The sequence below is a fragment of the Ciconia boyciana genome, chromosome 7, assembly GCF_034638445.1.
Source record: "Ciconia boyciana chromosome 7, ASM3463844v1, whole genome shotgun sequence".
NCBI lineage: Eukaryota > Metazoa > Chordata > Aves > Ciconiiformes > Ciconiidae > Ciconia > Ciconia boyciana.
In genome coordinates, this window is record NC_132940.1 from 28788766 (window position 1) to 28802461 (window position 13696).

Genomic DNA, 13696 nt, shown 5'->3' on the forward strand with positions numbered 1-13696 from the left:
TGCAGAACATTGAGCTGAAGGTGGAGGTGGAGAGCCTGAAGCGGGAGCTGCAGGAGAAGCAGCAAGCCCTGGACAACACATGGTGAGTGGGGCCGGCCAAGCCCCTCGCCCCGGGCAAATGTGGCACCCACGCGCTGTCTGCGGTGCTTGCGTGGGCACGGGGGACGGGGGTTGTCTGCCTGCACCCTGCCCGCAGTGGGCAGCGGAGCGTTTTGCAATGGGGCTGGAGGTGTTTGCAATGGGGCCGGGCACCTGCGGGGCTCCTCTTACAGCCCTGGCACCAGCCAAAAATAAAGGGCAGCACCTGCTTGGCGGGGGACAGCAGCACTGTGCCCGGGGGCCGTGGCGCCGGTGTCCCGCAGCAGGGCACTGCTGGGCGGGGGGCTGGGGGCACAGCAGCTGGGGAGCCCCTGGTTTCAGGAGCATGCGGGGACTGCTTTGGTGGTTCAGAGCCTGAGCATGGCACGGTGCTGCTGGAGGAGCTGTGTCCCCAGGGCAGCGGCGCTCAGAGGTTACAGTACGCCTTGCCTAGGGGTCCTGCAGAAACAGCACCCACGGCATGGGGGGAGCTGGGCTGGGGGCACCCAGAGTGGTATGGGCACCAGCCCAGCCGGTTTGGGGTGGGGGCTTTTGCAAAGGGAGGCCATGCCGTGGCATGCCATGCTGTACCCTGCCAAGCCATGCCATGCTGTGCCATGCCATGCTGGGCCATACTGTGCCATGCCATGCCGTAGCATGCTGTGCCATATTGTGCTGTGCTATACTGTGCTGTACCATGCCATGCTGTGCCATGCTATGCCGTGCCATGCCATGCCATGCCATGCCGTGCTGTGCCTGGCAGGGTGGCTGCAGAGAACCAGACAACCCGCAGCCAGGCAGAGCTCCGGCAGCAGTATGAGGAGCGGCAGCGGGAGTCGGAGCACGTCTACGAGCTCCTGGAGAACAAGATCCAACTCCTGCAGGAGGTGAGCCCAGGGGCAGTGGGGGTGGGGGGGGTCCAGGGGCCGGTGCCTGGGGGCTCACCCCACTGCCATGCAGGAGGCCAGGCTGGCAAGGAGTGAGGCCGAGCAGGCCACAGCGCTGGCCAGAGCCGAGGCGGAGCGGTGCCAGGAACTGACAGGGAAACTGAAGGAAGCAGTGCGGACGAAGGAGGAGGGCAGGAGCGATGACGGCTGCAGCGCTATGGCCCAGAGGTGGGTGCCCAGGACCCGTCCCCTCTGTGCTGCCAGCCTGTGCCCTGTGCTGGTCCTTGGGGACCACCAAGGGGCTGCTGCTGTGCAGGGCTGGGGGGCTGTGGGCATCCAGGGGGGTAGAGGTGTCACTTTAAGGGAGAGAGCTGGGCTGTGGGGCACAGGACCCTGCTGAGCGTCCCCCACCCTTCCCCCCCTCGCAGGAGGATCGAAGAGCTGACCCAAGAACTGGCCGCCAGCAAACGGCTTGTGGAGATGCTGGCGGCTGAGAAGCACAACCTGCAGCAGCGCCTGGAGGAGCCCCCGGCTGCGGGGGGGCAGGTGGGTGTGCAGGTGTGGGGGGACCCCAGCCCAGCACCCTGGGGAGGAGCGCGCCCACCCAGGGCTTGGCTGGCAGTTGTCACCCCTGTACCCTTCTGTGGCCAGGGCTGTGCCACATCCAGCCCGGCAGCATCAGGCGTCTGCACCTCTGTGCTGTGGTGCTGGGGGCGCAGGGGGCTGGGAGGCCCTGGTGCGTGGTGTTGGAAGAGAGGCCACCGGCCTATGCAGTCCTTCTGCGGGTGTTGGTGCCGCCTGCGCCCACCTGCTATTTAAATCCTGGGTCTTAAAATACCCCTGGCAGCCCGGCACAGTGCCAGGTGGGATTTCGGGACTGCGAGGGATCAGAGCAGCATGTTCCTGGCAGCCACACGGCTCTGGCCATGCTGTGTCTTGGTGGCACAGCGCTGTCCCCAGCAGCCATGGGCCGTCAGTGCATAAGCTGCCCACGTGGTGGTCCCGCCGGGGGACCCTGGTGTGTGCCCACTGGGTGGCATGGGACACCGTGCAGGTAGTGGTGCATGGGTGCTGGTAGTCTTGTGCTGTGGGGACATGCCCACTTGGTGCTGCCTGCTGGGGCTGGGCATTGGCACTGGCATTGGGACTGCAGCGTGGCACTAGCACTGGGGTGGGGACCTGGCACTGGGCCCGACGCTGGCACTGGGGACAGGGACTAGTGGGGGGCGCTAACACTGGGGCTGGGCACTGGCACTGGGGCTGGGCCCCCGGCACTGGCCCTGTGTCGCTGTCACGGTCACTGTCGCTGTCGCCGTCGCTGTCCCCGGCACCGCGCTGTGCCAGCCCCACGTGTGCGCAGGGGCGGGCCGCGGGCAGCCACTGCGCATGCGCAACTTCCGGGTGTGGCGACTACAAGTCCCGGCAGGCGCTGCGGCCGCCGCGCACGCGTGGGGGGCTGTCGTCCGCCGCCATCTTGAAATCTGAGCCACAAGCCGGGCGCCGCCGTGGCAGGAGCATCCTCGGCGGCGGCGGGGGGAGGCGGAGCGGCGGGGCCTGCGGGGCGGGGGGGCAGCCCGGGGTGAGGGGCAGCCCCGGGGAAGGGGGGCAGTGAGGAGAGAGGGGACAGCCTCGGAGGGGGCGAAGCTGTGAGGAGAGGGGGGCAGCGAAGGAGGGGGGGCAGCCCTGGTGGGGTTGGGCTGAGATGTGAAGGAGATGTTGTAGGGTGGGATGTTTCTGTAGCACGAGGAGTCCCAGCGTGTCATCCTCCTAAAAAGGGGGGATTGGTGGGGTGGGAAGTGCTGGTGGGCTCAGGGGTTGAGGGAGCTCTGTCCCAGGAGATGCGCTGAGTGAGTGGTAGAGGCCTCAGGAAGGTCTCTTGAGAACCCCCAGAAGTACGTTTGGGTGCTGGTCAGGAGGGAGGATGAAGGAAACCTGCCGGATCTGCGCCAGGGAGCTGTGCGGCAACCAGCGGCGATGGATCTTCCACACAGCGGCCAAGCTGAACCTCCAGGTGCTGCTGTCCCATGTCCTGGGCAGAGAACTCTGCCGGGATGGCAAATCCGAGTTTGCTTGCAGCAAATGTGCCTTCATGCTGGACCGCATCTACAGGTTTGACACTGTCATCGCCCGCATCGAAGCCCTCTCCATTGAGCGCCTGCAGAAACTGCTGCTTGAGAAAGACCGCCTCAAGTTCTGCATTGCAAGCATGTACCGCAGGAACAACGAAGACTCTAGCACAGATGACAGAGCTGGGGATGGGACTGTGGACCTTTCTAATCTGCCTGATGTACGGTATGCTGCCCTCCTTCAGGAGGACTTTGCTTATTCTGGGTATGAGTATTGGACAGATCAAGAAGAGCACAGCTTGGAGGCACACAGCTGCCATGCTTCAGAGGGAGCGAGTAACCGCCCACGGCGCTGCCGTGGCTGTGCTGCGCTGCGGGTGGCCGATGCCGACTACGAAGCGATTTGCAAAGTGCCACGAAAGGTGGCCAGAAGCATCTCCTGCGGGCTGTCCAGCCGGTGGTCGGCCAGCATGGGCAATGAGGAGTCATCTGTGTGCGACACAGCAGAGCCTGCCAGCGCCAGAGGGCCCGTGGATGGGGAAAGCATGGAGGAAGGCACACCTGCATCCTCTGTTGAGTCCCTGGACACAACTGTGGAGGCGAGCCCTCCGCAGCAGAAGGATGAAGATGCAGATAAGGGGGTGAAAGGGAATGGGAAGTGCGACGATTTATCAGATGACCGCATGACCCCAAATTCTTCGCTGAGCGGGAACAGGCTGGAGCTGGCCCTCAGCTTGATCAAGGCTTTGGACTACAAACCCCTTCAGAGCCCCCGAGGCAGCAGGCTACCTATTCCTGTGAAGTCCAGCTTGCCACCTCCCAAGCTCAGCCGTGACTTGGCAGATGGCGGCACTTCTGCTGGCTTAGTGTGTGCTGGTTCTGCCTTCCTGAACGCAGACAGAAAATCCTTTTCCAGAGCTCCTTTGGGTCTTTCCCTGGAGATTTCTGAACTGCAGGAGCTGTGGGACGACCTCTGTGAGGATTATATGCCACTGCGGGTACAGGTAGAGGTCATTGTGCCGCTGTTCAATTGAGCAGTGGCCTGAAGCTGAGCCCATTAGGGATTCTTCTATGCTGAGATAATACAGATAGCCATGTGTCGCTGAACCCAGGGCTAAGAATAGGCAGCTCGGTCCTTTTTAGGTGTGCTGCCTCTCTCCTCTGTCATTCTCCTGTCGTCTGTTTCCTCCTTGTGTTCTGGGAAATTAACCTTCCCCCCCCCCCCAACGGCTCTCCCTGTGAATGCAGCCTGCTAGATGGGTCTAAGCTCTTTGCATGCTTTGTCATTTTTCTGACACCAGTTTCACTTCAGCTTTTTCAAACACCAGTTTCACTTCAGCTTTCTCTTTAAGAAGTCAGTGCAACTTTTACCCACAACCAAAGGGAGTGTTTTAAGCTTCTGGGCATGTGTTTTCCAGCAAATGTGTTTTCTTTGTGCCTGGGTAATGGTTCAGTGTCAAGAACGCCTGCCTCCAGAGCCCTGCCTCTGCAGATCAGGCCTCCAACCTGCCTAACGTGAAGATCCACGCAGGGATCTGTGGTGCGTGCCCTGAGGAAAAGGTGTTTTCCTTGCAGGTGGATTTGTGCCAGAGGATGACTTTAGGGTTGGTATTCTAGATAATTGGTTTATTTTCTGATCCTTTGAAAAGATTCATCAATTAACGGCAGGTGTTGATGAGAGCTGATGAAAGCTCCTGCTTTCACGGGACTTCCTGGTGCTGTTCTCTGCCTTGATGGTAGTCCTTGTGTAGCTCCGGATTGCCTCTGTTTTGCTGGCTTTAATGAAATCTTCATTAGTATGCAGTCAAAAAGCTGAACTTGTAACTCCTTTACCACTTTCCTTAATGAATAGAAGGCCTCAGTCAGCTTCAATTCAGGAATATCCATGTCAGCCTAATTGCATTCCCATTAGCAGCCTTAGTGCTGTCTAATGCTCTAGGTAGCCTGGGGGATTAGAAAAATGCTTGTTTATTACTATGGCAACTGTGGCTGTGCTGAATTATGCTTCCTGTTCGGCCAGCACTGCTTGCTGTCCCATCTGCTCGGGTGTTTCCCAAAGCTGTGTACTTTTCCTATGAAAGCCTGCTCAAGAGGTGATGCTAGGAAGGAACGTAGAAAAAACTAATTTTCATCTAGTGCACAAAGGCATCGCGCTGGCATTCACCAACTGAGGATGTGAAGCAGGGCGTTGCTGCTCCTGTAGTCTGTGTTGCTTGCTACTAATTTTCACTGCTAGGGATATATTTACAGCATAAAAATAGGCTTTCTCTTAACAGAACGTGGTGCAATCAACGTGGCGCGTTTACAGCTTGGCTTTGTGTCACGCGTCACCATCCTCCTCTTGGAACTGCTTTAGAGGAGTTTCTCCAACCTCCAGCCTCTGCCATCCAACTGTCCCTGCCAGGAATTCATCCTCCAGGATTTTTTACTGTCTGTTTCTTAGCATGGGAGCAGCAGTTTTGGTCTTTGGTGCAGGGTCTGGCAGAAGGGGAAAGCGCTTAATCCTTTGGATGGCTTTAATAGCAAAAATGAGAAGTTGGATGCAGCTAGTAAACTGAATTGTTCTTGTATAAAATGATTTTTCTTTCTCTTCGTACAAGCAACACTCCTTCTAAAAGCCAGGTACTTCTGTCCAGCGATTCATATGCATAAATGCCTTTCTGGTAATGTGAAAGGAATATATAGGATATATAGGATGACAGTTCCCATATTGCTTTTGGGAAACTGCAGTTCTCCTTTAAATTTACTATTGTAAGCTACAATGAGTGAGAGCTCTGGTGTCAGGGCATGTGATCTCATAGGTACTGTCGTCTTGGGCGTTTTCTTGAATGAACAATTCTTCGTCACCACAGCCCCAGGAGAATGCCACCAAACCCAGCCTTCGTCAGACACATGCTTGCAGCTGCCTGTGGTGCCGTGCTGGCAGTGAGAGAAGTATTGCCCTACTGACAGCCGGTCTTTTGCCCACTGTTCTGGGCAGATGCGAGCTTGGCAGGCTTAAATAATGCCGTGATTATTATTATTATTTTTTAAAGAAGTGCTCTGTCTAGGTTAGTGTGTGCTGGCATTGCTGGAGCTGTACTGCGGAGAGATTGTCAGTAAAATGCTGATGTAGCAAAAACTGCTGGGGAGCCGTGCTCCTCCTTGCATGGCATGGCTGCAGGGAAGCACAAGGGAGGCAGCTTGGGCTTTTGGACTTTGGACTCTGGAGCTGGCTCTGCCTTTTCTTTTCCTTCCCTTCCCTGCTCTTAACTCTTTACAGGCTTTTTGCTTATTTTTCTTTGGAATGTGCAAAATGTGAAGAAAAGTGTGTTCGTCCGTCCCCCCTCCCCTTTTCTTTTCATCAACCTTATTTCAAAATAGCTGCTGTGTGGGAGATTCCAGCAGCTCTCCCTGTCTGATCTGAAGCCTTCTGGCTAGGCAAATTTGAAATTACTTGCTGTGACTGTTTAAGGTTTCACTAAAATCTTAACAAAACATCAGGGTAAAGGGAAGCATTGCTGCTGTATGGAAGCTTCTGTATGTGAGAGGCAACGCACAGGCCTGGGAGAGCTCCCCTGCACTGCCTGCCTTTCCCAGAGACAGTGTTTCTGTGGCTGCTGAAGATGAGGATTCAGTCTGACAGGGCTGATCGGTCGGCTGTTGTTCTCTCTGCGCTGTGCTGCCTGGAGCTGCTGCTCCTGTGTGCACTCTGACAAGCTCTGCCATGTTCTCATAGCCTCTGCGCTGCAACCCTGCGCTTTCCAGGGCTCCCACTTGAAACAGACACCGGTATAATCGATCTCGTATTGCTGGTAATATTCAGGAATACTTAACGAGTCCTTTGAGGGCTGGGGTGGGTGGCTGGTTTGAATGCTGCTCTCAGGAGTTAACTCGCTAGGCACAAGAGTAAGAAGGGATGACAAAGGATTAGTGTGTGCTCAGCCAGCAGGGTCTGGCAGGCCACAGGTCAGAAAGTAGGCTATTTCCATTCTCAATAAATGGGTATGCATAATGAAAAAAGAAAATCTCAGCTGTGGCACTGAATTTGCTGTGGCTTGTGGAGCTGCAGGGAATCGCGCACAGCGTGGGTGCTGGAGCATGGGGAGCTGTGAAGGAGGGCCCAGAGAATCACAAGTGGAGGGGTTCAGAGTGGGGGGTGATTGTCAGGTCACGGCAGGAGGGTAGCTGGTGGAAAGGATTGAGGGTTGTGGGCTTGATTGAGAAGCTTGGCAGAACATGGGAAGGAGTTTGATTTGGTGCTGGCTTTGTTTTGAAGCTTTCTGAAGCTGCCAGCAGGGCACATGGGAAGGAGGGGAGGTTTCAGAGATATGGCCTGGGTGTGGGGAGCAGATCCATCATCAGCCTGCAGGCAGTGGTTAGAGCCAGACAAGCTGCTGGGCTCATGGTACAGGAGCGAGGAGAGACTGGGAGCCCAACCAGAGCCTTGGGGCAGCAGGGAACTTCTGGCAGGTCAGGTGGAGAGCTGCCAGGTGCCAGCCTGCCACCCAGGTGAAGGGAGACACGGGCAGCATGATGTTTCAGAGACAGTTAGAAAAGCACAGTGGGGAATGTTTAAGCCCATGCTGCAAGGTCTCTGAGGGCTGACAGCTGAACAGAAGGAGCCAGTGCAAGACTTGAGCCATTTCTCTCTCTCTCTCCTTTCCCCCCCCCCCCCCCCCCAGAATTTGCAGGATGACCATCAGCAGCTGGCTCCAGGTGACCCTGCAGCTGGGGAGCACATGTCCGATCTGTGTGCTGCAGAGCTGCAGGGCAAAGTCCAGCAGTTTGAAGCTGCCAACAAGGTATTTCTTCATGAATAGCAAATTCAGTGCCTAGTGAGTCTAATGTAGTTAGTATTGGAGGGTGCCTCCTAGCCTGGCCAAAGGCAGGCATCTGCACTTCTCTTCCAGCAAGGGTGCGTGTGCTGACACATGATTCTCAGTGCTGTTGTCTGCCAGCTTGAGTTAAAAGCATTTACTTTTTTTGCAGCTGTGCTATGTAAATTTTCCATATTTATTTTTGCAAACCATTGTTTTGGAAGAACTTCCCACTTGCCTGGTGAGCCTTCCAGGAGCTGGTGAAGGAGAGATGCACAGGGCTATTTCCCTGCCTCTTGAATTTGCATGGGCTGAGCCTGGTGCAGGAGAGGAGGGTACCTACCTTTTGAGACAGCTGCCGCCTTTTCTGCAAGCAGTAAGGGAGATCAGTGCAGAGGGGGTCCTGTTTTCATTTTGATTTAAAGGCTTTCTTAGGAAAGAAACATGCAGCTGAGTTGTCTTGAGGCAGATCAAATTTAACACGTTGCAAGGGGTTGATGTTCTAAGTTATGCTCTTGAACTTTAAGGTAAATTATACCCACTGGGAAAACAGAGGGATTAAATGGAAAAACACATCAGGATGGGATCTTTGTTTAAATCTGGGGACAGCTGTAAGCTGTTGGAGCTGCCTGGACCACAAAGGGAAATAGAGAGGCCTAATGCGCAGTAAGTGCAGTTGGAAGTGTTTAAACAGTTTAGGGCAAGTGTCTCTTAGAGAAGAGATAACATGACAGGTGTGTAAACTAATGAGCAACAAGATGAAATAATGTGACGGCACCAACTCCTTAAGAAATTGAGGCTTGAGTAAGTTCTGAGGAAGATGCATATCATCCAAGACTAGGAATGCCGACAGGCACCATGTTTAGAAATGCTAACAAGCAGTTGCTTAAATGCACAATGCGTGCTGCATCATGAACATTATGGTGAAAGCAGAGAACTGTCCTAAAACTGTTTGAGGGTGAAAACTCTAAAACTTTCACCCTAAAACTTTTCACCCTAAAACTCTTTAGGGTGAAAAAGTCCAAGGCAAAAGTTCCTCAGGTTGTAAACCAGCCATGGAGACTAGTGAGACCTTCCCCTTTGCTTTGCAGCCATGCTGTTGGCGTGCTGGCACTGGCTAGACTCTGTTGTGCTGAAGCCAGAACTTGAGACTAAATAAGCCACTGATCTGATCAAATGTAGAATTACCTAGACCAGCAGTTGCAGCAAGAGTGCATGGGTGGTTGAAGGAGATGGTAATAGAAGGGGCTAGAAGATTGCAGGGGCAGCTGCAATGCTCTGGAGGACCTGAGAAGCAAAGGGAATAGTTTTTAGAATGTGTAGCTTCTCCATGTTGATTTTTTTTCAGATCTCTTGGGAGGTTTTTGGGCTGAAGCAGCCCCTTTCCTCTTAAGGGAACAGAAACAAGTGATAGAAACTGGGAATGCTGCTGGGCAGTCCAAGCAAGACCCTCCTGGAGTATGTGAGGGGCAGTATGATGTGTGAACCCAAGCCTGGAACCTCCACCCTGCACGTGGGGGCTGCATTGGAGGGACCAGAAGCACTGGAACAGTCCTGTGGAGGGACTGAAGGCTTTGTGTTTACTCACCGGTCTCCACCCAGCACAAACAGTATTTACAGACTCCAGAGGGAGCCACGTTGATCTTGATCTAGTGAACACCTGGGCTATATGAACTTGAGTAAGGAGTGGAGGGAGTCCTAAGGGTGTTTATGTAAAGCATTAGGCAGGATTAAAAAAACAACGTATTTCTGTCTTCAGTTGTTACAGGAAAAGCTGAATGAATTGAATTTTGAATTAAAATCTGTCCAAGAAACATCGCAGAGGCAAGATCGTACAATCCAGAGTCTGAATGAGGCCCTGAAGAGCAAAGAAAGCAAGGTAATAGTTTTGGGTGGACAGGGTGGTGCTCACCAAAAGAGGAAAGTGTGCTAGCCCACCCAGTAGGCAGTGACTGAAAAGGAATGCTTAGGCCATTGCTAGGCATCCTGGATTTCATTAAATTATTTCTTGTGAAGCTCTTACTTTCATGTGATGCTGACATGTCATTACTCATGCCGGAGGCTTGGGACGGGAGATGCTTGTGCTTGGTTTGCCAATGACTGGGCTTCCTATCCTTTGACTCGTAGACGGAAGAGCTGTACCGTATCATTGAAGGGCAGAATGAGACAATGGCCAAGCTGCGGGACATGTTACACAGAAGCCATCTGGGACAGTTGCAGGTATGTCCCTGAAAAGCCTCAAATACATCAGGTTTCGTTCTGCAGGGATCCTGATTTTTAAATCCCTCTTGTGAAGTGAATCTTTGAGTTTCTCTGCTTCCACTCTTGTTAGATGTCAGAGAGTTCACTCTCATCCCAGGAGCAGCAAACGTCATTGCTAGATCTTCAGAACACGCTTTTTTGCACCAAGCTGGAGGTGCAGAAACTGAAAAGAGCTCAGCGCCAGAAAGAGCATCAACTGGCTGAAGCCAGGAGAGCAACCCAGCTTCTAGAGACCATGGTGAATGAGGAAGAGCAGCAGAAAGAGGCGACCTGGAAACACAACCAGGTATGACAAGCACTTAGCCTGGAAGTCTCTGGGTTTACATGACTTAAGAAGCACTGATGTAAACAGTACTCAGCTCTCATTCATTGTTTCTGCCTACACCAGTCTGGGTGCACTTGGCTAACCCCTTGTCACATGTGGCAGGGAGAATTCTCCAGCCTCCTTAGCTTCATATCTGAGGGTTTAGTCAGCAAAGACACTTGATAGTGGGTATGTTGTCACTTGTATGTCTTTGGCTGGTGCAAATCTTTTGTGATGTTACAAAGTTAATGTCCACTGCTGCATAGGTTAGCTGTGATTGACTGTAAGGCTCTGCCTGTGGCCAGAGCAAGGGGTTTAGATGGATGGATACCCTGGGAAATGAAATAAATTCAAACTTCATCACCATGGAATTGTGTTTCGAGATGTGAAAGCTGTAGTATTGCAGGGCATTTTTGGCTGTTCCCACAGCCCTTGTTGCTCTTGGCTTCTTCAGATTAGCCTGCTGGTTACAGGTCTGTTGAGGACTGACTGCTGAGGTATGTGCTTTTCCCTCGCAGGAGCTGCGTGCTGTGGTACAGCAGCTGCAGGCAGAGCTGCAGGACAAGGCTCAGCAGCTCCAGACTGTGGAGTGGGAGAAATGCCGTGAGCTGCAGGCCCAGGAGCAGAGAGTTCAGCGTTTGAGTCAGCATCTGGCTCGCAAGGAACAGCTTCTGCAGGTGAGATACAGAAAGATTCAAGTTGAGCATAACTAGCCAGGGCCCCTGCTCCTTCTTTGGTATTTGGCGATGCAAAAGTCAGTCTGTAGCTTTCACCTGTGCCCTTCAAAGAAGGGAAGGAAAGAGATGCTTCTGGGCTCCCAAGATGTGGAAGAAGGCACCAGTATCTGAGTACCTCAGCCTACAGCAATGCCTGGTGAGCCCTGGCAGGTGCTAGTCAACCAGCCCCAGGTGCTGGGACTCTACCACCCTGTAATGTGGGAGGTAGAGCAAGTGTAGGGTGGAGGTAGTTAGCCCTGATTCTCCTGTGCTGCTCTCTGGGGGGTTTCTGGACTGACAGTTGTACTAGGGGGGTGTGTGTCTGACCTCTAGGAATCAAGGGAGCTTCTGCAATGCCAGCAAAGCTTGGACAAGAGCCCTGCAGCCATGAATGCCATGTTGGGGAAACTGCAGCAGCGAGTCAGCGACAGGGATGCTGCTCTGGAGGTGAGCACAGTCTGTTGGTGATGTCTCAGTTTTCCCTGAGGCTGAGCCTTTGGGCTACCATCAGTGGTGCAGCCCCAGGCTGACCCCCGGGGGTGACCATGTCTTGTACATGCTCTTCGTGGCTCAGCCTTCCAGAGGAGTGCTCTGAAAGGGAGGGCTGAGGTGCCCCACAAAGCGAGTGGTGGGCTGCAGAGCCCTACTACCCCTTTCTGAGTGATCACCTGCTCTCATCCTAGCGAGCAGTAGATGAGAAGTTCTGTGCCCTGGAGAAGAAGGAGCAAGAGCTGCAACAGCTCCATCTCTCAATAAGGGAGCGTGGAAGTGACCTGGAGAGGCTGCGCAATGTCCTATCCAGCAACGAGGCCACCATTCATGTGAGTACTTGTTACCTGGGCATGCGGAGTCCAGCCTGGCTGTGGTGTGGTGCTAGACAAACATTCCTGTGAGTGCTCCAGTTGCTGCTGGGGAGAGTGGCTGCAGGGTGTTGGCCTTCCTCTGGCCCTGTGTGCGGGGCAAGTTCCTGGGTCGCTCGTGTTTCTGGGCTGGGTGTAGAGGCGAGTGTGGTGTCTGGAGAGGACAGGAGTGAATCTATGTGACCCCACTAGCAGGAGAGACTGGTATTTCCAGTCCTACTTAATTCAGGATAAAGTCTCTGTCCCTGGTTGAGCTGCTTCTGTTGTGGTCCCCAGAGCCTGGAGAGCCTCCTGAAAGCCAAAACCCTGGAACTAGAGCAGGTGTCAGCAACCTGCCAAAACCTCCGCTGGCTCAAGGAGGAGATCGAGGCCAAATCCTGCAGCAGGCAGAAGGAGCAGGAGGGGATCATCCAGCAGCTGCAGACCTGCCTGCATGACAGGAACAAGGAAGTGGAGGTGAGGCCTTAGCTTGGCTTCCTGAGCCTTCAGCCAGTTTGTCTGCAGAGGGAGTGGTCCCAAACCAGAGCCTCCTGGCTGCCTGCCTCCGAAGAGGGCACTTGAACCTTTGCCCAGTGCTTTGGAAGCTGGCTGCTTTTGGCACCTGTAAATTCCTGTGCTTGCTGAGACACTGCTCTCTCAGCTACACCCAGGCTGAAGAGCTGTTCCTCCCTGAACAGGTTGCAGTTTGATGGTAGCAATGTCTCTCCATCTCTCCCTTCCTCCACCTCGTTCAGGAGCTTACAGCAACTCTGCTGTGCAAGCTGAGCCCAGGACAGAGTGAGGTGACAGAGGAGCTGTGCCTGCGTCTCCAGCACAAGGAGAAAATGCTGCAGGATCTCCTCAGTGACAGGAACCATCAGACCATGGAGCATGATGCTGAAATCCGGGAGCTGCTGCAGGCTGTGAGCACCAAGGAGCAGCAGAGCAGAGTGAGTTGTGTGCAGTGCCACAGTGGCGAGGCTGGGGTGGATGGCTCTGCCTTGCATTAAGCAAATGGAAGCTGTTCTCTGGCTGCTGTTGCTGTAGCCTGGTGGAGCTGCTGGGTGTTGAAGAACCACATGAGATGCCATGAGCCACTTCTAGGTTGGTCTCAACCCATCACATGGGAGCAGTTATGAAGCAGCAGCTCTTGTAGCAATGTTCAGGTGTGAGGTCCCTGTCATTAAGTGGACTGGGCAGGGTTTGTCTGTGTGGTGGGGAAGGAGGTGCAGATCCTCCTAGATATCCATGCTCCTGGGCTTGGGGCAGCAGAGGGGCCGTTGGAGGGACGCTGCTTCATGTGGGTGTTAACAGACCAGAAAGGAAGATTGAGTTGTTTCTTGTGTAGCACAGAAGTCTGAGGAAGCTCTGCTCATTACCTCTTAACTTACACGTTAGTCAAACTAGTGCATGGTCCTGGGCATGTAAATGCCACTTAAAGAGCCACAGTTCCTGCTCTGCCTACTCTTGCACACTGGGTGTGGTTCAGTGTTACCCAAGATACTTTGCATTGAGTTTGCTTTCATAAAAAGGGGGCTAAAAGGCCAAGCACTGTCTCTTCCTCTTTGTCCTCTGTCTTTCTCCTTTCCTGAATGGGTTGTGAGAAACCGAGGTGCTTGTTCCTCTGTAGGCAGAGAGGCCGAGCCTTGCTGCAGCTGTCTGGCAAGCAGAGATGGGAGGGCTGCAGTGGAGTTGCTGTGAGTGGCCAGGAGCAGTAGCTCCCAGGCTGGTTTGCAGGTCACTTC

The 13696-nt window shown here is 54.0% G+C and overlaps 1 protein-coding gene across 13 annotated transcripts in view; it reads left to right on the top strand.

The window, feature by feature from the left end:
- The window catches only part of PDE4DIP (phosphodiesterase 4D interacting protein), a 35238-nt gene that overhangs the window by 5356 nt on the left and 16186 nt on the right, over positions 1-13696 (top strand). For 8 of the 13 annotated variants that reach the window (XM_072869022.1, XM_072869027.1, XM_072869030.1 and 5 more), the window contains exons 1-10: positions 2662-4035; positions 7696-7815; positions 9590-9709; positions 9958-10050; positions 10163-10378; positions 10915-11073; positions 11446-11559; positions 11796-11933; positions 12249-12428; positions 12707-12901. In XM_072869022.1, coding sequence (XP_072725123.1) covers positions 2887-4035; positions 7696-7815; positions 9590-9709; positions 9958-10050; positions 10163-10378; positions 10915-11073; positions 11446-11559; positions 11796-11933; positions 12249-12428; positions 12707-12901 — 2484 coding nt within the window. In that variant the 5' untranslated portion in view covers positions 2662-2886. Of the gene's footprint in view, positions 1-5; positions 83-841; positions 966-1038; positions 1194-1393; positions 1512-2661; positions 4036-7695; positions 7816-9589; positions 9710-9957; positions 10051-10162; positions 10379-10914; positions 11074-11445; positions 11560-11795; positions 11934-12248; positions 12429-12706; positions 12902-13696 lie in introns of those variants that run through there. The other 5 variants (XM_072869031.1, XM_072869033.1, XM_072869032.1 and 2 more) reach the window with 4 other exon arrangements.